This window comes from Canis aureus, chromosome 34 (assembly GCF_053574225.1).
Source record: "Canis aureus isolate CA01 chromosome 34, VMU_Caureus_v.1.0, whole genome shotgun sequence".
Taxonomy (NCBI): Eukaryota; Metazoa; Chordata; class Mammalia; order Carnivora; family Canidae; genus Canis; species Canis aureus.
In genome coordinates, this window is record NC_135644.1 from 12,821,651 (window position 1) to 12,848,908 (window position 27,258).

Genomic DNA, 27,258 nt, shown 5'->3' on the forward strand with positions numbered 1-27,258 from the left:
AGACACAGCCTCATGTGACAGGAAACAAACCTAGTCAGTCTAAGAGATGTATCTAGAAAAAAAAGCTGTGGTCTATATATTGGCACTTAGAAATGGCTAGAATCAAATAGGTAAGAAGCCTTGTAAGTTTTTCAGGGACTTACAGAGCCAAAGAAACCACAAGCCTGAAAGAAGTGTGAAACAATTAGAACGAATTGAGATTTATTGTTCTTGGTCCCTGCCCCCAACCTTCTACCAGCAGGCTGAGAATTCTGTTTAGTTGAGGAGGCATGCTCTGTGTCCACTGTACTTGTCATGAGGAGGATAACAGACAAGGATAAACCTCTACACTGGAGGGTAGAGCTAAGTAAGAAGCACAGAGAACACTGTACTGAGAAACTCCTAGTTATCACTCAGAGCGTACCCTGCCCTCTGTGTGTTCAGCAGGGTTTATGAATTACCATGAACCACTGACTCTTGAGTCTCCTGTTGCCCCTCTTTTGAACAGGAGTGTTTTTGAACGGTTATACTGACCTCGTTTTTATGGCTATAGTTCGTTCCCTCATAAGTATGTCTGTCTATATGTATGTATAATTGTATATTTTGTATGTGTGGTGAGGTAGAAAGCTTGTTTTAGTAAATAGGTTTCTGTTAAGACAGGCCACATCTGGACATGATAGGTTATTTCCATATCATCCACAGATCCTGGTTTTTGAACTTGATGCTGTAAACTAAATGGGATTTTCATGTTATCTTCCGCACGGAGGGTACAGGTGTATTTCACTTGTAGGAAGGAGGATAAACTGAATGTTTGACCATCAAGGGGACTTGGGAGTTAGGATTCTTCATAAATAGTCCAGTTCTTTTTTCTTGACTTTTCCTGTCATGTTGAGGTTGGGCATGGCCATGTGTTTATTATGGCCAGTAAAACGTGAATGGAAGTTTAAAAGCAGGATGTGATTTACCACATTTCCTTTTACCTTCCTTGTCAAGGCAGTCTTGGAAGCATGTATCAAATAGAGTTTAGGTTTCTGAGGGACTGATGAACAGATCCCCCTCTGTCAACCTGAATTGGACATGTAAAAAAAAATTTTTTTTTAAGATTTTATTTATTCATTTGACAGAGCACAAGCTAGGGAGAGTAGCAGGCCAAGGGAGAGGGAGAAGCAGGCTCCCCAAGGAGCAGGATGCTCGACGTGGGGCCTTATTTCAGGACCCTGGGATCATGACATGAGCTGCGGGCAGACACTTAACTGACTGAGCCACTCAGGTACCCCAGGACATGTAAAATTAGTGAGAAATACATATTTCTGTTGAAATTTTGGGATTGTTACAGTAGTACAACCTTACTAGCCCAGGTTATAATTTTAGTCACAGAGGTGCTCATTAGAGGTTTGAATTGAAGACATTGGAATTTGAAGGCAAAGGAAAATGTACAAATTCTAAAGCTGCTGAGATGCAGCTTTGTGCTTTATATTCCTTGTAGTAGCCAAGCCCACACAGTGACTAAGTGCCCTGTCACATAGGTGATATGGCAAAGAGATTATGTAGATGGAAGACAAAGGAAAAAATAGAAAACAATGAAATTTGTAATATACAGCTAAAAGTAACTGTTCAAAGTTATACATATATGGTTTGGTTTCTTATCTCTGATGATAGCAATTCAAATTAAGATTATTGAAAATACACAGTGTTGTAAATAGTGGGAAAAAATAGGCATTTTTGTTTCTCAACGATTTATTCATTTTTAGAGTAAGAACGCGAACGTGAAACGGGGTAGAGGCAGAGGGAAAGAATCCCCAGGCAGACTCCCTTCTGATCCTGGATCCCCATTACCTGTGAGATCATTACCTGAGCCGAAACCAAGAGTTGGACACCTAAGTGACTGAGCCACCTAGGCACCCTGAAACAGGCATTTCTAAAACAGTTGAGGAAAGGGAATCTTTTGTTTAAATGGGGGATTGTCTTCTCTTCTCTTCTCTTCTCTTCTCTTCTCTTCTCTTCTCTTCTCTTCTCTTCTTTCTCTTCTCTTCTCTTCTCTTCTCTTCTCTTCTCTTCTCTTCTCTTCTCTTCTCTTCTCTTCTCTTCTCTTCTCTTCTCTTCTCTTCTCTTCTCTTCTTTTTTTCTTTATGAAGGGGCAGGAGAAAACCAAACCCAAACCATTATTTTTTCTAGCCGTATAGTGATAGCCATATTAGTTTTAGTCCAGTGGTAGAATAGAAAACCCTTTTCTCAAATAAAGTCTCAGTAGAACCCCAGTATATAAAATTGACTTTATGGGGCTGCTCTGATTTATATGAAAACCTGGGACCCTGCATATTCATCTTCTTTGCCAATGAACTTAGAGTTTATAGTATCCACTAAGGACAGTTTGATAGCTCCTAGGCTGGAGCAGGTATAGACATTGTGGTGTCTTTTTGGGGTTTGGGTCTCTTAGGAGAAGCTTCAGATTCTTTAGGCCTAATTTTTCCAGTATTCATTTATAGTTTTTAACAATCCTGGCTGATTTCCAAGTTTCAAACTGGCTTAGAAGACAGGCATTAGGAAGGATGATGGGTATGAGGCTTGGGAGATGGAGAGAGTTGATAATACTAACTAGAGTTAGGAAGGAGGCAAAAAAACAGGTATAAGAAAACAAAGATTAGAATTCAGGATTTATTTTAGTTGCAGTGTTCCAGGGCTTGTTTAATACCATACATTCTTTTAAATAATGAATTAGAGTCATTAAACAAAGATTAAATAATATTTTTAGGTTCCTGCTAAAACAAAGTAGGTAAGTGTGTAATTAATTCTGGAGAGATTTCAAAATATGGTAACTTGTAGTTATCTCATAAACTGTCTTCCTAAACAACTCATACCCTGAAGGTTTTGAATTTTAGAAGTTTCTGATGTATTTTTAAAGCACTATACAAATAATTAAACATTGAAGTAGTAATAATACTCTTTTCCAGTGTTCAAGTTTTTTAAAAAGTTTTTATAATAATAATAATTATTAAATATTTTAATTATTTATTCATGACAGACACAGAGAGAGAGGCAGAGACACAGGCAGAGAGAGAAGCAGGCTCCATGCAGGGAGCCTGACGTGGGACTCAATCCCGGGTCCCCAGGATCAGGTCCTGGGCTGAAGGCGGCGCTAAACCACTGAGCCACCCGGGGTGCCCAAAAGTTTTTATAATTAAAACTTTAAAAAGCCCCAGGTTATTTAAATTTGAGAAAAATGAGTTAATATTATGCTATATGCCATTGCCATTGTATTTCAAGAAGTAATGGTAATGATACATAATATCTAAAAAGCATAATTGAAATCTGTTCTGTGATTTGCTTTTTTTGGGGGTGGGGGTTGGGGGAGGAGGTCTGGGCAGATGTAGGGGGGGAGAGGGAATCTTAAACAGGCTCAGGGCTTGATCTCATGATGTTGAGATAATGACCTGCACCGAAATCAAGAGTCCAATGCCTAACTTACTTATTCCCCTGTAATGGCTATTTTTTTAAAGGAATGTTTTAAGAGATGATTGCAACCATTTGATTTTGAAGAGAGTTTTCTTGCAACATGAAATGAGATTGAATTAGTAATAAAATCCATGTACAGCTATTTTTTGCATTCTTGATGGGTAATGTAGATATGTGTGTGTGTGTGTATATATATATGTATATATATATATGAACGTAGAAGAAGATATATTTATTGGGTAGGTGGCGTGAAAACAATAGAATTTGCAAGGTGAAGTTAAACAAATCATATGAAACTTACTGTTTGCTGTTTTTGAATATTCCTTCCCTTTTGCTCATATTAGGCTGAAGAAAAAAAATTTTTTTAAAGATTTATTTTTTTATTTGAGAAAGTGAACCTGAGCGGGGTAGGGGCAGAGGGAGAGAATCTCAGCAGGCTCCTGAATTAGCACAGAGCCCCATGGAGGGTTCAATCTCATGACCCATGAGATTGTGACCTGAGCCTCAACTACTTAGAACTAGAAGGGTGTTGGCTTATGGCAGGGATAGAATATTTAGGTGGTAAGGAGGTAAACTTCCTGTAGGATCCAGTTTATGTTATGGTCACAGTTTTGAATAAAGAGCAATGTTATATACCTCAGTTTAATTATTTAATATTATTCATAATATGTGACTTCAGTTCATCTTAAGTTGTCTCCAAAAATTGAATCTACTTTTAGGATGAATGTTTGGTACTATTAGGATTTGAAAGTGAGAGTTGTGATAGCTGCTTCTAACAAATAATTTTCTTGCTGTTTCTTAGCAGTCGAGGATTATTGGAAACTATCATCTTTTTTGGTATTTTAATCTGGGGAAGTGATGGAGACAACTTTATCTTTTTAAAAAAACTTTAGAGTAACTTTAATGTAGTCTTTTCTTATCTGAAGGAGAGAAGAAGACTAGTCTCAAACTTACGGGGAAGGGAGGAGCCCTAGGAAGGAGTACTGTCTGCAGTAATATCTTATATTGATGTGTGTCGTCCTTTATAGTTATTCTGAACTTCTTACCTGTGACATTGAAGGTTTTATCTGTGAGGTTCCTAAAATGAAGTCCTCTATGGTGGGAAGATTTTTTCCAGATTTCTTTTATTGTGGTAAAAGCACATAACTTAAATTTACCATCTTGACCATGTTTAAGTGTACAGTTCTGTAGGGTTAACTATACACATACTGTTATGCAACAGATATCTAGAATCATTTTACAGAACTGAAACTCTGTATTCACTCCTCCTCACTCCTTAGCCCTAAGCAACCACCTTTCTACTTTGTTTTCATTAGTGATTTTTGACTACTTTAGATACTTCATATTAGTAGGATCATATAGCATTTGTTCTTTTGTTAATGATTTGTTTCACTTGGCCTATAATCTCAAGATTCATCCATGTTGTAGCATGCAACAGGATTTCCTTCTTTTTAAAAACTGCACAGTATCCCATTGTATGTATATACAACATTTTCTTTATCCTCTCCCGATTTTAAAAGTCCTGTTAATTTGATTTGATCAAACTACAGTTAAAGTTACATATTCATATGTTGGGAGGCTTACTTCAGCTGCTATCCCTGGGAACAAACCCTGGTACAGAGGTGATTTTTACAATCCTTGCAGTATGTTTTGCATAATTCTTTGTCTTATGTCCTGGCTCTGTCCATTTTCAATTATGTGACTTCTAACTACTTAAAACTGCCAACATTTGTTTTCTTTTCTTTTTTAAAAGATTTTATTTATTTATTTGACAGCACAAGCAGGGGGAGTGGCAGGCAAAGAAAGAGGGAGAAGCAGGCTCCCTGTGGAGCAGGGAGTCCAATGTGGGACTTGATCCCAGGACCCTGGGATCATGACCTGAGCCGGGGACAGACGCTAAGCTGACTGAGCCATCTAGGTGCCCCTAACTTTTGTTTTCTTATTTATAAAGTAGGGGAATAAATATTAAGTGCTTAGAATGGTATCTGACAACTGGTAAATCTTAAGTGGTGGTTATTATCATCATCATTATCTGATGGAACACTGCCCTCTTAACACGGAGACTTAATCTAGTACTTCAGATATTAAATTGAATATTTTACTATTTACCGTGTATTAATTGTAAGTCACATGGCCTTTTTCTTTTATATTTGTGGTGTGGCTATAAAATGAGGTCTTCTATAAGGTCTATTAGAAAATCACTTATTTCTAATTGTGTTTACATCTGTGTGTGTATATCCTATAAAAGCTTGTATTGTCTAGATTTACTAGGATGAATAATCCTATGGTATAATCTCCAATTGGGTAGAAAAGCTTTGAAGATAATTTGGAAAACTGCTATGAAAAAATAGAAGGGAGGATTTAAAAAAGATTAGTTGAGATGAAATTAAAGATTAATTTTAAATAGGGGGAAGGGAGCTGTCATAGAAGAAAAATGATCCAGATCTGGTTTGAGGGAGGAGATACGGTTTGTGGGAAAGAGATTGCTTCGTGTATATATATTTTGTTTATAATAGGTAAAGGAAGAAAATTTGGTTTTATAACTTTCCCCTAGAGTGTTAACTTCTTTTGAGTAAGTCAGCAAGGTTATATTTCTGGGAATCCATGTCTGTAGTTTAGAACTATCTCCTTGACAGAAAAACTGGAAGAAAAAGGCTTGGTAGTTCTGATATGTCCTTAGGAATCTGAATAGTTATGAATGTAAAAATCTAATTAAAATAATATATGAGATCTTTTAGGATTATCCTATAATTTTGTTTAGTGATTTTTTTTTTTATGGCAGGTGAAACTGATTAAAGGGAAAATATAAAATAAACTTTAGAATCAAATGAAGTAATTTCATCAGGGCTTAAAAAATTGAAGGCAGAGAATATGAAAGCCTTTGATAAGACCAACAAAATCCTAATGATATGCTATTGATAAAGGAGAATATCTCATTTTATCAACAGAACTGTAATTTGTATTTATCTAATGTTATTTAAATTAAATATGCATATTCTAGACTTGATAAACCAGTTAAGAATGTATCTTAAATATTCTATTAGTTCTATTGATAAATAATTAGCCAGTTAGTCTTAGGAGGAAGCATTTAGCATTTTCTGATAATATTTTTAATAGAAATCTAGCCATGAACTGAGTTAATGCTTAACTAATATTGATTATACAGATTACAGTTGAGGCTTTCATTAATTCCATGTCAGCTGTGTTTATGTTACATATGATATGCCTGCTTTACTCCTTCACTTTTTATATGCTTTTAACATACTGCTGCATATTGCTGTTTATATATGCTTGAGTTAAATGGATTTATATTTTCCAGTTTTAACTGAATAACCTTAAAAGTGGACAAGTGGCTTTAATATCAGTAAATTGACTAGAAGAGAAAATAGAAGTAGTACTTTCTTTTTTTTTTTTTTTAAGATTTTATTTATTTATTCATAGAGATGCAGAGAGAGAAAGAGAGGCAGAGACACAGGCAGAGGGAGAAGCAGGCTCCATGCAGAGAGCCTAACATGGGACTCGATCCAGGGTCTCCAGGATCACGCCCTGGGCTGCAGGTGGCCCTAAACTGCTGCACCACCGGGGCTGCCCCAGAGTAGTTACTTTCTATCTGTTATTGATAACACTGAATCTTGCCCTTTTTTTTTGTGTTGTGGCATATTACCTAATATTGAGCTATCATAATTTTTTAAGACATTTATTTGAGAGAGATAAAGCATGTACCCACAAATGGGGGAGGGGCAGAGGGGTCATGACCTAAGTTAAAAGGCAGACAATTAACGGACTGAGCCACCCAGGCACCCCTGAGCTATCATAATTAACAAAATTAAAATTGTTTATCTTCTATATGTATTTGTGTTTTATAATATTGTATAATCAATTAGAGTGTATATGCTTAATATTTATGGGGTACATAGTCATAGCTTTACTAATAGCAGTGCTGTATAGTCAAAGACTTGGAGATCCCTGGCTGGCTTTATCTTTCTAATAAAAGCAGCCAAACTCTTTAAAGTCAACAGTGCTATTTAGTGGTGGCTGTGGGAAGTCAGTTTCATCTAAACCTTCACCATACTCCTGTACCTCGGGGGTTTTGCTTCTATCATATTCCTTCTCCGTTTTTTGGCATTTCTTTACTTAATGTGTATTAATAATATGTTAAACTGTATCTTTCTCTCAATTTTGTGTTTGTCCATAAGCTATGCCAGAAATTTAGTCTGTGTAACCATATCACATGAGTGTGTTTGTGTCATGTGTATTTCATCATTTAAAGTTTCTGTTTTCCTTCCTTCAAGTCTTGTCCAGATATGTAGGTAATTTTTTTCATTTCTGTATCCCTTTGTTTTATTAGGGTAGGCCTTGAAACCAACCATAAATATGAGACAGTACTGTCATATACGAGGCCAGATGAAAAATTTAAACATTTTGAGGTAGAGAGTAAATATATAATTTTTAAAAACTAGTAGTGTTTATAAAGTTCTTAATGTGTGTGCAAGTCTCCTAAAAATTTCTATTTACAGCACTTAAGTTTTTTGCATTTAAATTGCTTTCTCTTACATACCCAAAGTCATGTTTAAGCATATTCATTTTTTATATTGCTAGTGTATATTATACATGTATTGCTACTAGACATGTTAAATCTGCTTTTGTTGGCTAGGTTAGGAATTTCACTGACATTTTTATAATGCTTGCTTTCCCAGCATAACTCTTGGGAAGTGTTGTATATACTTGTTTCCAATTCATCTTCCATTCTTTTGAATCTATTCCAGGCAGGCGTGTGTCTTAACATCTCTACTGCAACAGCTTTTGTCAAGATCACCAGTAATTACCACATTTTTACATCCAAAAGTCATTTCCTAGTCTTCTTTTTACTTGACTTACTTACCAAGCATTGACACCTCTGATCATTTCTTGAAATGATTGCTTTACTTGCTTTATGGACACTAGTTTGCTCCTGTCTTACTGCCTGGTTCTTTTTAATCTCAAATTTTTACTTGTTAACTTTGAAATGCCCCAAAGTTTCTGCCTATCCGCACTCCATTCCAGGTCACCTTCAATAACCAACTATATATGTTGATGATGTCCAAATTTATAACTGCAGGCTATACTTTTGCCTGAACTCAAGACCCATAAACTGCCTGATTAGCATCGTCATTTGGTTATTTCTTTGGCATCTCAAAACTTTCATATGTGAAAATGGCACCCTGATTGGCACCCCCCCACACACACACACATACACACAGTCTTTTTCTATTTAGTTTACCCTATCTCAGTTAATGGCACAGGACAGTTATTTAACAACCCTGTTGTTAACCCTATTAGCAAATGTCTTTGACTCTACTTAAAAAATACTTAGTGACCAATCCTTACTATTCCTTATGAACATCTTAGTTTTAGGCCACTGGCATCTTCTGCCTTGGTAATTATATAATAGCTTCCTAATTTAATTAGTCTTCCTACTTCTGCCTTTGCCTCACAACAGTCTCTTTAGTGCAGTATCCAGAGTGATCTTGAATTTATTTTAATAAAATATAACTTAAATTATATCACCCCTCTACTCTTAATCCCTTGGTGGCTTCTCTCTTAATGAAGTGTAAAGTCCTTATAATGGTCTACAAGGTATTATACAATGTGTAACATCATATATAATCTTATCTCAACCTCGCCTTCCATATTTTTTACCTTTGTGATCTTATCACTTACTACACTTTATCCATATTCATTTCATTCTAGCCACACAGGCCTCCTTGCTTTTCCCTGAATATATCAAGCAAACATCTAACTTGCTTTTCCTTCTGCCTAGAATACTTTCCTCCACCGCACTTGATCCTTTGCCTCTAGGCAGTTTTCTCTGACTACTCTAAAACAGTCAGTACTTTACTCCTTTTGCTTCCTTGTCTCTCTTTACCATTTTTTCCCATAACATTTTATCACCTAAAATACTGTGTATGTACTTACTTGTTCTGTCTTCTTCCAACTAAAAAGGAAACTTGATAAAGGTATGAACTTCAGTCTTGTTAGTTAACTGTTTTATTCTTAGAACTAAAAACAATGACTGGCACATTGTGGTCACTCACACACTTATTTGAGTAAATAACATTGTATTCTAAACTTTAATTTATGGACTTAATTTTTGGAGCACACTCCTCTTAAGGGTTTTGTTTTGTTTTAAATTCCTGTGTTGGGGGAAGGTGTTAAAATTGATTACATAGGAACTAGAGAGGAAGCCACAACAAAAGAAGTTGACACAGAATTCCTAAGTAATCTCCTGTAGATTACTTTTTTTTTTTTTTAATTTTTGTTTATTTATGATAGAGAGAGAGAGAGAGAGAGGCAGAGACACAGGCAGAGGGAGAAGCAGGCTCCATGCACCGGGAGCCCGATGTGGGATTCGATCCCGGGTCTCCAGGATCGCGCCCTGGGCCAAAGGCAGGCGCCAAACCGCTGCACCACCCAGGGATCCCTGTAGATTACTTTTAAAAGATTTATTTAGGGATCCCTGGGTGGCGCAGCTGTTTGGCGCCTGCCTTTGGCCCAGGGCGCGATCCTGGAGACCCGGGATCGAATCCCACATCGGGCTCCCGGTGCATGGAGCCTGCTTCTCCCTCTGCCTGTGTCTCTGCCTCTCTCTCTCTCTCTCTCTATCATAAATAAATAACAATTAAAAAAAATTAAAAAAAAACATTTAAAAAAAAGATTTATTTAGAATAATATTTAGATTGAAGTATAGTTGAATATAAGTATATTGAGTGTAAGTACTTATATTGAGTACAGTATGTTGAATCACATTCAGAAAAATGTAAAATCATGTGTATAACTTGATGAATTTCCATAAAATGAACACCTAGGAAAAATTATCACCCAGATCAAGAGAATGGGATATTACCAATAACCCCGCAATCTCCCTATACCTGTCATTACCCCTCTTAAAGGTAGGCAGTCCCGTCCCCATACAGTAGTTTCATTTATTGTTTTGAGCTTTATGTAAATGGAATTTTGAGAGGGAGAAAACTCACGCTTTTTGTTTAAAATTATGTTTGTGACATTTGTTTCTGTTGCATATAGCTTGTTAATTTTCATTGTTTTCAATTTCGTTGTATATGAATAAAAGTATCATGATTTATTTTCTGTTCCAATACTAGTGGATATTAGAATTGTTTCGTTTTAAGGTGAATTTTTATACTTTTGGCGTCGTGTATATGCATTTCTGTTGGAGTAAAATTGCTTGAGATATAGAGTATATATAGGTTTAGTTTTAGAAGATATGGCCAAAAGAATTTCCAAAGTTCTATTGATATACACACCTCCCAGTAGTGTAGAAGGATTTCATTTCCATTGCTTTGTCGGGAGTTGGCCTGGTTTGTTTTGAATTTTAGCCATCTTGGTAATATGTAGGATATTTCATTGTGATCTTAATTTTAGTTTTCCTGATACCCAATAATATTGGGTACCTTTTCATACTTGTATGGGCCATTTAAAAAAATATTTTATGTATTTATTTGACAGAGAGATAGTGCACAAGGAGGAGTGGGAGAGGGAGAAGCAAGTTCCCTGCTGAGCAGGGAGCCTGACATGGGCTCTATCCCAGGACCCTGGCCAGGATTATGACCTGAGCCAAAGGCAGAGTGTTAATGGATTGAGCCACCTAGGCGCCCCCATAAATAGTAGATTTCTCAGAATAAGTGGGTACCACATGTAGGACATTAATAGTGCACAGTAAAAAATATTTTCCTATCATCTACGCTAAGATATTAAGGAAGATGTAACCTTGACTGCCTAGTACCAAAGACTTATTTTAAGGTGTCTATAATTAAATTGGTATGCAGTTGGCAAAGGGGAATTATTTTGGATTTATTGGATTAATTATTTTGTTAAGGTTCTGAAATACCCCAGATTGTGTATGAGCAAGTGAAGTGATAAAAATTGGTATAACACTTGTTGGGAGTTAATCTATTATTTTTAGTGAGCACTTTGTAGTCCTGTCCCTATGAAATAAGACAGAAGGAGCATAGAAAAGTAGAGGGCAAAATTTTTCCAGATTATTATTACCTACATGGGATGTTCCTCTTTAGGGAAGGTTTGTTCGTTTAGTTAGATTGTGTTTTTTGAGCACTTTGAAGTGAAGCATTCATTATCTCAAGGGATGTATGAGCCAATAAATGTAATTCTATCATAAGCATGTATAGAGGAGGTGATATTTGAACTAGCCTTGAAGAATAAATGGAGATTAATTAGATGAAGAAGGAAAGAACTAGGAAACAATCTAGGTAAGATGCACACGTAAGACCTGACATTGAGAAAGGGCTTATGTTCTGGAAATGATGAGAATTTTAGTGTTTTTAATACTAAAGCTGGAAAAGCAGGTTGGGGCCAAATTGAGAACATTCTTGAATACCAAATTAATGAGTTTAGTCTTTATACTGTAGAAAATAGAGAATTAGTATAAGTATGGTTATCAGGAAAGTGCCATTAGATTTTTATTCAGGAAGAAAATTCTAGAAACTGGAGAAGATAGATTGGCAAAAGAAGATGATGAGAGACTGGGAATGAACTGACAGGAGTAACCTAGAGTTTGATAGTTTGAGAAATGAGCTGGTTTGTAATGCTGTAAACCAAAGGGGGTTGCAAGGAGAAGGTTTGGTAGGTAGACAGATGTGTTCAATTTACATGTTAAGTTTTATGTGCCTGTGTTGTATTCAGATTCCGTAAGAAAGAAAACTAGAATATGAGTATTCATGTCTATGACCCATTGTTTAAACGGATTTTGTAGGTTCAATAAGAGAATTAGCAATAGGAGCAGGAATGTGCATCTCCTCAGTCAAGTTGCATTTCATTGCCCTCTCTCATCAGTTGCTTTTTTTGGTTCTGTGTTGTCTGTAAATCTTTCTTTGGTCTCTCTAGACTCCTTATCCATTCTTGATATCTGTATTTGTCCTCCTTTTTACCTGCTGTCTTATCACAAATAATGTAAGATGAGCTGCTTTAAAAACATCTGATAGAATTCCTCATTTTTTAGACTTCAAACATATCCAACTCTGGATATGTGATATCCTTATACTGTGTCTTTTATCTAACTCATAAAGCTAGTACTGTGCGATATTTGTGCAGGTACTTAAATATTTTGTCTTAGTGATGCAAATGGACATCTGATTATAAAGGAACAGAGGTCAGTCAGTACTCATTTATGTTGTGTATTTGGAGGAGCTTTATACATAGTCTAATTCTCATCCTTTCACTAAAGAATGAGAAACCAATTTTCCCTTAATTTCTGGCCATCGAATTCTCTTTGGGTCTGGAGACTAGTTAGTTCATGGCATATAGTAGCTAATTATGTACTGGATGAATGAATGTGCTTGTATCTTTTCTTACCTCATGTAATAAAGGGAATCGTGGCTGTGCTCCATCAGCTAAACCTGTAAGTGCAGTGGCTCATCATCCACTCCCCACTTTTTAGGAATTTCAGTCCTGTGTTTTCAACCTCTCTGTAGTGGCTCTTTCTCATAAGCATTTAAACATGTTCAGGTTTTTCCTGTCTTTTTTTTTTTTTTTAATTTATGATAGTCACAGAGAGAGAGAGAGAGAGAGAGAGAGAGAGAGAGAGAGAGGTTTTTCCTGTCTTTAAAAACAAAACACTCCCTCCCCTTAACTCTCCTTTTTAGTCCCATTAAGCTACTGTCCTAAGTTTTTGTCTCTCTCAAACCAGACTTATTCTTTTTTTTTTTTTTTTAAGAGTTTATTTATTCATGAGAGACACACACAGAGAAAGAGGCAGAGACACAGGCAGAGGGAGAAGCAGGCTCCATGCAGGGAGCCTGACTTGGGACTCGATCCTGGGTCCCCAGGATCAGGCCCTGGGGTAAAGGCAGTGCTAAACCGCTGAGCCACCCAGGCTGTCCTCAAACCAGACTTCTTGAAAAACTTAACTGTACTTATTATTAAACACTTTCTTACTTCTTGCCTATGTTCTTAGTTTCTTCATCTGCAGTATTTGATGTTGACTACTTCCTTTCTTTCTTGAAACACATTCTTTCCTTTCTTTGATGTAGCACATTTCCTGGATACTAATTTCCTTTGCAGATTCCTCCTCATCTGCTATTTTCTTTTCTCATCCTATTTATAATTCTGAAGTGACTAACCTACTTCTCTGGATGGACTCCATCACTGAGATTTTTTTTTTTTCTTAAATTAACTTATTTTAGAGGGGGCCAGTGTATGTGATCAAGGGGAGGGGCAAAGGAAGAGGGGAAGAGAATCTTAAACAGACTCCTTGCTGAGCGTGGAGCCTGATGCAGGGCTCAGTTTCACAACCCTGAAATCATGATCTGAGCCAAAACCAAGAGTTAGACACTTCACCAACTGAACCACCCAGCACTCTTGTATTGATCATTTCTTTATCTCTAGCACTTCTTTTTTTGAACTCCAGAGCTGTAGGTCCAACTTCTTTACTTGTATGTCTCATTAGCAGTTCAGACTCCGTGGTCTTGAACCTTGAACCCATTAATTTTCCTTCTTTCCCTCTACTTAGGCCTTCTCCAGTATTTCTTGTCTTAGTGAATGGTACCACTATCTACCCTGTTGTCCAGGCCAGACTGATCTCTCTTCTTCCTTTTCTCCCTGATTCTTAGTTGTGGTTATTCTGATAAAATAAACTAGTTTTAAACTTTTTGAGGCATTTTTAAATTTATTTTTATTTTTATTTTTTTGAGGCATTTTTTTAAATTGTTGGTTATATATTCTAATTTTCATTAGTTTAAATTCAGAACTTACTGGACACATTTTTTTAAAGACTATTTTTACCTTACTTATTGGTGACTGATATAGACCTAAAATAATAAAGTTTCTGGTAAGATTTTTAGTTTACATTAATCAAAATAAAAATCTGCAAGACTTTGTTTTACCAAAGATGGTTATATTCAGTGATTTGTTCTAAATCCTGTATTGTTTCTTTAAAAAAGTTTTCTGAGATGAAAAAACGTCTTAGTTTCACATAGAAAATTATATTGTATTATTACTGATATAAACAAATGACATAACTTCCTGCCATGTCCACTCTAACCTACCATTGCATCCTCATTTTTGCTTCCCAGTCTGGTTTGTAACATAACTCCCTGAAAACAAACTGTCTCAAATTTCTGTACCCTCTTCCACAGTGATATTATGTCTACTATAGATATTTTAGTAATAATTGACTTAATTTAAAGCTTAAACTTGTAACAGATTCAAGTGAATGATCCCTTCTTTTGCATTTACATAGTACCTATAGATAGGGATGATTGATTAATACAGGTTATGAAAAAGAAGTATAAGGCATTAGAATTTGTTCCAATCTGTATTAACTGTTGGATTTATTGACTCGTTGGAAGTTTCAGATTCCTTATGACTCAGCTTGCTAAAAAAAAAAAAAAAAAATTTACTTGTTTTCCTTAATTTTTTAAAAAGCAAGCTTTCATGCTTGCTTCATTTCCTTTTTGGCTGAATTCTTTGATATTTAGAATAAAAGAGAAATTGTTTTATAAGAATAAGTCACAATAAGGACCAATGGTTATGTTCCACAAACATAAGTTTTGACTTTTACATAATATTCACTTTACCTTAGAGAGGCTCAGTTCTCATGCTTTTTGGGCCAGTGGGCTGCTTCTCATCTGTATTTGCTTTTTTCTTTAGATATTAGGATCAAGGAAGAAGAACCTGATCCTGAAGAGTGGCAGCTCAGTGGCGATTCTACATTGAATACCAATGATTTAACACACTTAAGAGTACAGGTGGTAGATGAAGAAGGGGACCAACAACATCAAGAAGGAAAAAGACTTCGGAGGGTAGCTTGCACCTGTCCCAACTGTAAAGAAGGTGGTGGGAGGTATGCACACATGAAACATACTTTTTTTTTTTTTTTTTAAGGCTGCTAATACCATCATCCTAATTTTTGAAATACTGCATGCTGTATCAGTTATGGGAAATTATTCATTACATGATCATTTTGTGTGTATGTCTGTATGAGTGTGGCAGGAAAAGTTAGAGAACAAAAATATAAGATAGAATTTTCAGATCTAAATGCCTTTTTAAACACTAAAGTTTCTTAATTTGCCTTAAAAAAAAATGTAACAGATGCCATTTAATAGACCCATATCAGAAATTAGCCTATTTGCAAACCAGCAATGAGATTTGCCTAAATACAGATAAAAAGTTGATTTTTAGCTTGAGAATAGCAATTATATAAAAATAAGAAGTTCAGAAATAGTTGATAAGCATAAACATTTTCTATTTTCAACAGAAATGAACAATAAGCCTTAATGATGGAATTTTTTAAAAAAGTGGAACTGTAGTATTTTAATTCAGTGCTTTAAAAAAATAAACGTTAAGAGAGAATAACATGACAGGAAAAACTAAAAACAGATCACTGATTTTATGAAATGTGAATGGATGGGTTAAGCTTAATAATTAAGAACTTGAAACTCAGATCATATTTAAAAAACATAAAATCCAGCCTTATGTTGATTTTTAAGGAACATCTCAAATAAATTGGCACAGGAATGTTGAAGATAAAGGGATGGGAAAAGATTTATTAGGCAAATGTTAATAAGACTTGGATAACAATGTTACTATTAGGCAATGAAGGATTAAGGGGAAAATCATCAAATGGACAAATAGGGGCAGGTTTTTAAAAATAATACCATAACTTTGAAATACATAGAGCAGGAACTGCTAGAACTCAAAAGACATACTGATCAAATCCTCCTGGTAATAGTGAAAAGCCTTAACACGTCCCTCCAAGAAATGCACTGTTGAAGTAGACAAAATATACTATTAAATTGGTTAATGAGCTTGATCTGATGGAAATAGAGCCTTTCTATCTGCCTTTGAGTTGGTGCTGTTGGTTGATTTGCACACTGGCCAGCCCATTCGCAATGATGGTAATAATGACTAATAACTGCTAACATTGAGAGTTTTTAAGACAGTCTCATAAGTGAGGCACAGAGAGGTTGAATGACTCTTATGAGCAACACGCAAGTGGGATTTGGGCCCAGTCTTACTCCAGAGCCTTAACCACTCTACTGTACTTACTGCCTCACAAGCAGATTTGCTTTTGCATCTGATCCTTAGGTATTTGTATTTAATGGTAATTATTTAATTGTTTGAAACATTATTTATTCTTTGAAATGTTTTGATCAATTTAAATACGGAATTCTGGTAAGGCAATAATGTTTCTGAAATTTATTCTCCTTTTTAGAGGAACTTTTAAAATAAATTATTCATGAAAGTCAAATCTAAGTAAGGGTCAAGGTTTGGCCTATGTTTTACTTACTCATTTTCTTGAAAATGAAAATCCTTTAGATTTGTGTTTATTAAACTAATACATGCTCATAAAAATTCAGAAATATAGAATAATATTAGAAGAATACCAAACTTCTATCCCACAACCAGATAACCATTATAACATTTTTGTATATATCCTTCCAGACTTTACATATCTTTTAAAGTGGAACCATCTTATTCTTACTGTTGTATGTGTCTGCTCTTATTTTGGAAATTTTTGTGACCATATTTCCAAGTCTATATAGAGTCTGTATCAATTTTTTAGTGGCTGTTATGCTATTGTATGGATGCATAAGAATTTAACATCTTTTTTGAGTTTATTATTGTCATTCCAATCCTTACACATACATTTTTGCGCATTTTTCTGATTACTTCATCAGTGTAAGTTGACAGAAATGAAATTGTTGGATCTGTATCAAGTTATACTCCTACCAGTGGTGTATGAAAGCATCTGCTTTTCCACACCCTTGCCAACAGTGAAGTTCACATTTTTTAATAGCTTTTTAGGGCTGACAGATGAAAAATAATTCCTCATTATTGTTTCATTTATTTTTGTTATGTTGTGAGATTCATTTTCTGATATATTATTTTACCATTTTAAAATTTCCTATGTGAATTGTCTTTTGTGAATCTGTTAAGAATTTGTGTGTTTAACTGTCATATATGCAGATATTTTTTCCTAGTTTTACATTGCCTTTCAACTTTGTCAGTGGTTTGCGTAATGCATTAACACAAGTAAAAGAAGAATTCCACCACTTAAAAGTTTGCAAACTTTGTTTTATGCACAGGATTTTTGGTTGGTCAGTCTTTATGAAATAGTTTACCAAAAAAGACTTAACTTTTATTTTTTTCTAGAACTTTGAGGAGTTTGTTTTTTAAAAAACTTATTTTTTTCAATCAAAGCTGAAGTTCTTAAAAAATTCTATATTATTTCTTAGAGCTCATTTGAACAAACTTCAGTTAACATATATGTGATAGACACAGTTGTATCATTGACAGTTGTTGATTCTAATTAATAGAAGCATAGCATATAGTAAATCCAGAATATTCCAAAGTGTTCAGCAAAAGTGAAAATAGGCAGTGCTTTAAAAATTTAAAAAAAAATTAAAAAAAAAAATAGGCAGTGCTTTAAAATTTAAAAAAATTTCCCCTTCACCTATATTCTTTTTATATGTGTGTATATGTATGTGTATATATGTATAAAGTGTCATCTTTAGAGAATAAAATTTTGTTTACCTCTTGAGCAAGGTGTAAAAGATAGTTAAATATTTAAAAATTGTATTCATCTGGGCATTTAACCAATATTTATTAAGCATAACCAGCCTTCAGAAACCTTTTACTCTAGTGGGAGAGACACATAATTTTAATAAAGTAAAATAAATTATAAAAGCATTATTGTTATGTTGGTTTTGTGTGGATTAAACATCAATCCATATTTTAAAATTTTTCTTCTCTGTCAGCATTTCAGTTGATGTCTCATTTCTCCCATCCCAAACAAAAGAAAGTACTTGATGTACTTAACTTTTCTTAATTTCCATACTGAGAATTTAGCTTTACTTATTCTGTGTCACTCTGCCTTGGCATTGTTTAAGTTTAGGCAATCAGGAATAGAAACTTAAAATAGTTTTTTCTAGGTTGTATAAGAGTTATTAGTGGTCTGATTATGTGAATCAAGAAGAAAACTTATGGCTAAATCTTTTATTACCGTTTTATTTGTTGAGAAAGTTCTCTTCTTTCATTTCATATGCCATAAATCCATATCTAGCATATCTAGATCTTGAATAAAATTTCCTTTTTAAACAGAAAATTGGACCCAGGTATTGGGTTTTTCCCTTAATTACATATATTTGTGTGCATCCTTGTCCCCATTTTTTTTTTCCTTGATGCCTGTCCCATTTTCAAATAGTATTTCTTGTTTTCTCATAATTCAATTGAAAATATCTTTCCCGGGCTTTTTGGTTCTTTGAGAACCCAGATTCGTTACTGTAATTTGTTACAGTCTTGTGCTTTGTTAGTGCTCTCAAGCTAAATTTTGCTAAGTTAGTAAAATAGCACTTTCGAGTTTATAAAAGCACATCAATTCACTTGAGTGGTATGCTTATTAGCATATAGGAAAAAAGTCATGAGTACAAGAGTGAACTGAATTGGGTTCTCTGTGAAATTGCTATGGTGAACACAATGTGTAAAATTGGTTTGTACACCAATAATCACAAACATCGCTTTTTCTTAGGGCTGTTTAAGAATAAAATAAATTTTAAAAGCTAAATTAAATGGAAATACTGGCTTTGGTTAATACTTTGGCATTGCAGGTGAGCCAGAAAAACCTGTTTCACTCAACTCAGCTCTTGGAAGAGAGTTGTAGAAATTGGGGGTGGACTGGAGCAGGAACTAGAATTGTGTTAGATTATGACGTCCTTGCCCTTAAGACAACAGCATGACTCCTCCTTGTCTTTACTTATGCTATTCCTCTGCCTGGAATGCCTTCCCTCCTTTCTATCTAAATCCTACCCACCTCTTCCACGAAGCCTTCTCTAACTACTGGAGCCCACATTGATGTCTCCCTGTTCAGAACACCTATGGCATCTAACAGCCAGCACTGCACCGTTTAGCACTGTTTGTCCTATGGCAATTTCACATGCTACTGAGTGTGAGTACATTAAAATATAAATGTGGGGAAATATGCATTTTTCCAGTAAAATTTGAAAAACAATAGGTATATTATATGAAGGAGGATTTGCAGGCTTAAGGAAAGTTTACAGGCTATACCTATACTGTGAGATTGGGGGAGGAGGGGAAGTCGGGGGTCTTAAATGTACTTTTTTTTAATCTCTGAGAAACATTGCAGAGTTTATATGATTTTGACAGTGAGTCTAAAGTGTCATGTTTTTTATAAACTCATTTATTTTTTATTCAGTAACTAGCCTAATTTTTCTTTCTTTTTTTTATAGCTTGAATAATAACATTTTCTATAGTGTTTAATACCATTTGAATATCAGTTCTGGAATCAAGTTTTCTTCTTGCTTAGCCTAAAATACTGAGTTCATTCATCTAAGCACATATCTCCCAAACCTTATTCTTGGTATCAAATACTAAAATGTAACAAATGTCAAATTTTGCGCTGTGGAGAACTGTATTTTATTATATCTCTGATGTATATAGTTTGGGGTATTTTTGCATGGTTAATATGAAGAGAATTTTAACTGTAAAGATAATTTTGATTTATATTTATTTCATATAGTGCTAAAGGAGCTGAGATAATAGGTTTGTCTAGATTTTTTTCCTTTGATTTGTCTCCAGGTCAGTGTATACTTAGGATATGGCTATACAAATAAATGAATAAATATGCTTAAGTCATTTTAATTTAAAGTCCGCTTAAGGTGCCTGTTTTTTAATTGTACCTGTTACTAATTATGCAGTCATTTCTTGGTTTTTATTTGATTTTTAAATTAGCTGACATCATGACTTTGAATAGACCATTTAGTTTCTTATACAGCTAACTTAATGTGCATTGGGCCTATGCATCGAATTTGTGAATGGTTCTGACCAAATAACAAATAGCTTTATTTATACATTCTTTATGAAATGTCCTTTTAAATTATGTAATTCTTGAGCATATTTACATTTGGACAGCAATCACATTAATTCTGAAATAAAAGTAATAAGCAATACTTACATGTTTGAGACATACATTTTATTTAAATTGATTTTAAATGGTCTTGGTTTCTGATTGACCTCATGGTGATAATGTCTTCTATATTCAACACAGGGTTGTAATGATATACGTGGTAATGTTTATTCGAGTATTTTCATAGAAGTATATATTATTCTTGTGTGTTTTTTAGAGGTACCAATCTTGGGAAAAAGAAGCAACACATTTGTCATATACCAGGATGTGGTAAAGTCTATGGGAAGACCTCACATCTGAGAGCTCATCTGCGTTGGCATTCTGGGGAGCGCCCTTTTGTTTGTAACTGGATGTTCTGTGGTAAAAGATTTACTCGAAGTGATGAATTACAGAGGCACAGAAGAACACATACAGGTTACTAATATTTACTTCTAACGGACAAAAATAAATGATAAGGCTACATACTACCTTGAAGTTTTTTTTTTTTTCTTAGCATACCTTACTAATCTGGATCTTTTAAAATATGACTGGTTACATCCAATTGTTATCTTAAGTAACACCAATTTAAAAATAATAATTCCCAATAAGCCAATATGGTTTCTCTTGTAAAATAACGTTTTATTTTATGTGGGCTTTGGTTAGCTTTTAACATCCCACCCCCAACCCCCTTTTTTAGTTAGCTTTTTTGTTTTGCTTTAACATTGTTTAATGTCTTAGGGCACATTTATGCTATTCTTATTTGTTAGGTTAACATTTTAAAGATTAATTATTTTCTTTTAGAGTGATAGAGTCCAGGGGGTAGGGAGGGGCAGAGGGAGAGAATGTCTTAAGCCGACTCTTCTTTGCTGAGCTCAGAGCCAGATGCAAAGTGATCTTACAACCCTGAAATCATGACCTAAGCGGAAACCAAGAATTGGCCACTTAGCCAACTGTGCCACCCAGGCACCCCTATGTTAACATTTTTTTTTTTTTTTAATTTTTATTTATTTATGATAGTCACAGAGAGAGAGAGAGAGGCAGAGACACAGGCAGAGGGAGAAGCAGGCTCCATGCACCGGGAGCCTGACGTGGGATTCGATCCCGGGTCTCCAGGATCGCGCCCTGGGCCAAAGGCAGGCGCCAAACCGCTGCGCCACCCAGGGATCCCCCTATGTTAACATTTTAGATTAGTTGTCTCCTTTACTTTTGATCTTTCTTATTCTTGTTCCTCAATACTACAAGAATAATTGATTTTTTTTTGATAAATTCAAGCATTCCATCTTTTAATATCTGTGAGATAAGCAAAAAACATTTCATTGAGGAATAATTAAGGCATTAGTGATGGAAAGACTCTCTTCATTTAATTGTTTCCACACAGTATTGTGTGATTATGTGAAATGAGCCTAGAGTGACCCAACTAAATCCTAACTTAATATATCTTAGAGATGCTTTCCTCCTGCTACCATATAATGGTCAAGGTGTTTGAACAATCTGTGCTCAACACTGAAGAATTGAAAAATATCTATTTGTAGTCTCTAGAGAGCTTAGAAGGAAAAAGCATGGTGAAATGAAAGGCAGTGTCGGTTTTGAAGTCTTCTAGATCTGGACTCAAATCCAGGTTCTCTGTTAGATTAGGGAGATAAACTGTCTCTGCTTTCACATCTACATTGTGTTTAAATATATAAAATAACCTATGAGGTATGTATTAATACTTCATAGTATTATTTTATGTCTCACTTGTCAGGTATGGATACGGATGAGCTTATTAACCTCTTTGAAACTGTAACAATGTAAGAAAGTAGAGTATGCTCAGAGGCAGAGGTCATTATTGCTTGGGATGATAAGACATAAATGGACAGTGGGCTGGGATAGTAGACCTTAAGATGGCCTGATAACAGAATTTTCCTCTGTGGTGGAATTTCATCAGGATATAAAAAGGAGTAATGTAAAAGGGGAAAAAAGGTCTGATCAAATAAATGTGAGAAACACTTGGTTAAACAGAGTTACTACAAGGAACTTCAAGGTAGCTCCCATTAGGACCTTTAATTGAACGTTAACAAGACTGTGCATCTCCAACATCGGGGAGATGCAGTATGTATGTGTAGCATTTCCCAACCTCCTGTGGTGGTTGTGCCATTTTCCATGGGACATCTCTCAGGATTAATTCCAAGAGAAATGTTGGGAAATGCTTTAGAAGAAGAGAATAGTATGTGAATAGAAGAGGTGAGAGAGAGACCATTTGCCACATGAAGATGAGATTCTGTCTCTCGCATTTCTGTTAAAGAATTAGGATTGTGCCACAGGTCCTCTTCCGTTAGGCAGTAGAGAATTAATTAGTTAATTTCTTTTAAAGATTTTATTTATTTGAGAGAGAGCAAATAGAAGCAGGGAAGCAGCGGAGGGAGAGGGAGAAGCAGGCTGAGCAAAGAGCCCGAGGTGAGGCTCAGTCCCAGGACCCTGAGATCATGACTGAGCCACCCAGGCACCCCAATAGTAGAGAATTTCAACTTAAACTATTTAAACTATGAAGCAGTAGAGAATTTCAACTTAAACTATTTAGTTATCTGCAGGTTACTATTGCATACCACTTAGTATAATGGTGGAATTTTATACTGCAATACAAGTTAGTATTAAGATTTGTCTGACACTGATATATTGGGTTGAAGAGGGAGTAACTCAGAGTGTCATTGACGCATAGTTCAGGTGTGAAGTCTGGTGAGGACCTACGTAGGGTGGAGATGCTGGACCAAGATAGGTAAGAATTTTGAAGAAAACAAAATACAAGATTTGTTTATTGATTTCTCTCTGGATTCTCTTTAAATTGACCTTTTGCTTTATCTTCCAGTAATTCTCTTGCATAGTAGGTCTTTGACAATAAAATTTGTCTTTTATATTTAAAAAACGTATTTTATTCATTCTGGGAAATAAATTTAGGCACCAGGATCTTAAATTAACTTTGACATAATAATATGTTAGGCTTGCTCTTGACTCTTCCAGCTAAAATCAAGTCATGTAGCCATCTCCATTATTCCTGGGATTACTCAGTCTTATTGGACCTCAAGCTTGTGTTTTTGCTTTAATCTAGAAGTAGTCTGTGTAGTTACTGGAATTCACATTTAAGAGTCGAAGGTTTAGTATCATGGGTAGGACATGTTAAGAATATCTTAAATATAGCTTAAAACAGTGTACTCTTTAAAGAAATATGTTACAGATGGTCATTTTTTAGCTGTATGGTATCTTGTAACATGTTTCAAAACAAACTGTTGGCATAGTTGAACTATTAAAGTCTCATCTGAGTATCCGTCTGTAATGTTTGAAGATTACCTCTCATTGAAGAGTAGAGATGACAGATTTATTTTGAGGAAAAATACTCTGAGAGAAATCATGCAAGGGCAGCTCATGATACTAAATACAGTTTTAACTGAACTCTGCTTCCTGTCCCTGTCAGTGTTGGCCTTCTTTCTTTTTCAGCAAATGATCAATCTATTAATGTTGAATTTAAAAAACTAAGTAACTTAAATTTTTTTTTCCCCCACAGGTGAGAAGAAATTTGTTTGTCCAGAATGTTCAAAACGCTTTATGAGAAGTGACCATCTTGCCAAACATATTAAAACCCATCAGAATAAAAAAGGTATTCACTCTAGCAGTACAGTGCTGGCATCTGTGGAAGCTGCACGAGATGATACTTTGATTACTGCAGGAGGAACAACACTTATCCTTGCAAATATTCAACAAGGTTCTGTTTCAGGGATAGGAACTGTTAATACTTCCACCACCAGCAATCAAGATATCCTTACCAACACTGAAATACCTTTACAGCTTGTCACAGTTTCTGGAAATGAGACAATGGAGTAAATATTACACAAATACTTATTCATTGTGGTTATTTTTATACAGTAGTGAGAAGAATATTGTTCCTAAGTTCTTAGATATCTTTTTATTGATGTGCAAAAATTTTTGGATTGACAGTAACTTGGTTATACATGACACTGAAATGCCTTACTTTGTATGATATTCCATAGTATATTAAAAATGGTAAAATTGCATGGGTTTTGTAGGTACTTTTGGAATCTAGAAGAAATGAAATTTTACCAAGTTATATAAAGAGAAAATTGAATTTAACAATGCGAATGGTAGTCTAACCAAATGCATCAATCCTGTGTGGTTTAGTGTAAAAATGAGAACATGTTGGTATTTATCTATTGTAAGATAAAAAAAAAAAAGTTGGTGGGTGAAAGAAATCATGTTATGATAAAAAAAATTTTTGTAATTTTCTTGATGACTGGAATTTTTATTATGCATAACTGACAAATCAAGTTTCCAAGCAAATGTTACATAGTGTAGGCTTTACTTAGCTTATCAATTTGTCATTTTGAAGCTAATTATTTTAATTAGGTTAACTATGTACAATATTTTAAGCATTACTCTTGTAAGATTTTGAAAACTACATTTTAACATGGAACTCTAGGGATAGTCACCTTTTAAATCCTGTTGAAAAGCCATGTTTAAGATTTAATTTGCCAAAATAATGTCTTGTTAATATTCTTTCAATAACGAAGTTGGGCAATATAACCAATGTTTAAAAAAAAAAAGTTTAAAATGTATAGGTTGAGGCATTTGGGTGGTAAGAAAATGTTACAGTGAATTATCCCTTTTCTTGAATATTGGAGGACCAAAAAAATAAGGTGTATTGCGTCTTAGCAGTGATTTTTTTCTTTTTTTTTTTTTTTTAAATCCAATCTTGTTTCCAAAAACCATATGTCTGCCAGGGCCTTAAAAGCCATCATGTAAATTACCAGTAAAGTATAACATATGCAAACATAACAAAATCACTTCCATAGTGACGATACTCCAACCATATGGATATTAGTCATAGAAAACTAGAGGTTTATGATATTTTTTAAGTCTTTTTTTTTTTCGTCTAGATAGTCAGTCTGCACTTAAATATCAACCATTTTCCTTTTTTGCTTCTTCCCTTTAAATTTATATGTATCCAGTACATTTAATTGAGAAATGTATGTTTTTTATTATGCTGTATTTTCTTTTATTTTTTAATTATTGTTTATATTTTCAATTATTAAAAAAATGTACAAAATAAAGTTTCATTGCTGGTCTTGTAAAAGCTATACAATTTTCCTAAATGTATACCTATAACTACAGCAGTTCACCTATTTCAAAAATTTGGAATTCTGTTCATTTGTTATTCTTAAGACCACCTCAAATTTAAAGGCTACCTTATTGTACATTTAAAGTGTATTATAACAGTGTGGTAGTTAATAAAACACTATTTTTTTTCTTTTGAGTTTGTTGTATTCCTATGCATTTAAAATATTTGCAGTGGTATGGGGTAAGAAACATCTGTGTGGTTTATTTTTCTTCATCTTAGCCTTTTGGTCACAAAATCTTGATTTCAGACACTGAAATTATTGTGAGCAGGTATATTTACCTGGAAAGGGAAGAGTAGAGGCGTTAACAGATTACTAATTTTCACCTGAGAATGAGCTAATTACTAAATAAAACTTTTGAAAAAAAGCTTTTAACTCTTAAGTCCACATTGATTCATGTTAATTGTAATAATGTTATTTTGCAAACCTTGTTGCCCTTGTTAAGGCAGTGCAGAATATTATGAATTGTTAAAAACTTGAATATGATAACATAAGACATACTTTGGTATGTAAACCATGGCAAGAGTTCTTTGAAAAAGTTATGTTTTGGATTTGTGTATGTCTAATCATGATAAAAGCAGAGTACAATATGACTATATTTTAGATATTTTTAAATTAAAAGTCCAATTACTTTCTACATGTGTACAGTGGGGTTAAAGATTAAGATTTCCATTGTCTGTTTTCCAGGCCCAATCTGACACTGTCAATAATATCTTTGAATGCATAGGACAACTCTAGATCTCCATACAAACACAGGCAGAGTTTTCTTAAATATGAGACTTAAGCTTGTGATGTGCAATAGGAAGTATTACTTGAATTACAGAAATTAATGGAATGTACAATTATTTTGAAGTTACAAGGATTAGAATTTGAATCTTTAAACTCCTTCAGATAACTTTTAGGACTTTTTTATTATTGAGAATGTGTGAAGAGGATTATGTGAGAGGGTTGCTCGCATGAGCAAAATACCCATTAAGTCAGGAGATTAAAAATCTTTTTAGAGTGTGATAGTAGAGATGTTTTTAAATAATATTGAGGTTTTACAGTAAGTTTTATAGAGTGTTCTTGATCCATGAGTTTCCAACCATATTTTATCTTAGAGCATGAATACAATGAAGAAAGTAAGTAGTTCTGAAAGTTATATAAGTAAGTTTTTGGATTTTAAAGAGTACCCACTAGGAATATGTGAGCTTTGAATCTTAACCAAAAAAAATCAGTTAATGTTCAGCCTCAGCCTAGCTGATTTCAAATATTTCTATTTTTGTATTTTAAAATGCTGAATATATTGATAATTTTTTCTAGTTATAGAATCTTAGTATTGAGTATATTCGTGCAAGTATAACTCTTTAATAGGTGTTTCATCAGTTGCTTTATTTTCAGGAAGGCTAGAGTGCATATTCAGTGTATTTACATGCAAACAATTCCTGTTTATCAGAACATACTTATCTGGTAGGCTAGATGTTTGTACACTGTATACCTTAATTTAAAGGAAATGTCACTTAAAATTTTATTTTCTGTATATTGAGACTTAATGACTTTGAGAAGTAATTCAATTAACCAAAATCCACATAAAGCTTTAAAGGAATACACCTATTGCAAAAAGTCAGGTGCCCTGTAAGTGACTTAGGGCAATATAGTGAAAATGCTTAAAATATTCAAAGTAGTGGAAATGCTTAAATAGTAAAAATACATGTACACATAAGTTGAAAGCATGTCAAACATACCATGGAAAATAGTACGTTAGCC

At 34.4% G+C, this 27,258-nt stretch overlaps 1 protein-coding gene across 1 annotated transcript in view; it reads left to right on the top strand.

The window, feature by feature from the left end:
* SP3 (Sp3 transcription factor) overlaps positions 1-25,649 on the top strand; it is a 56,119-nt gene extending 30,470 nt beyond the window's left edge. The window contains exons 5-7 of the mRNA XM_077883297.1: positions 15,094-15,286; positions 20,586-20,782; positions 23,886-25,649. Of these exons, the coding sequence (XP_077739423.1) occupies positions 15,094-15,286; positions 20,586-20,782; positions 23,886-24,202 (707 nt within the window). The 3' untranslated portion in view covers positions 24,203-25,649. The remainder of the gene's footprint in view (positions 1-15,093; positions 15,287-20,585; positions 20,783-23,885) is intronic.
* The last annotated feature ends 1,609 nt before the right edge of the window (positions 25,650-27,258 follow it).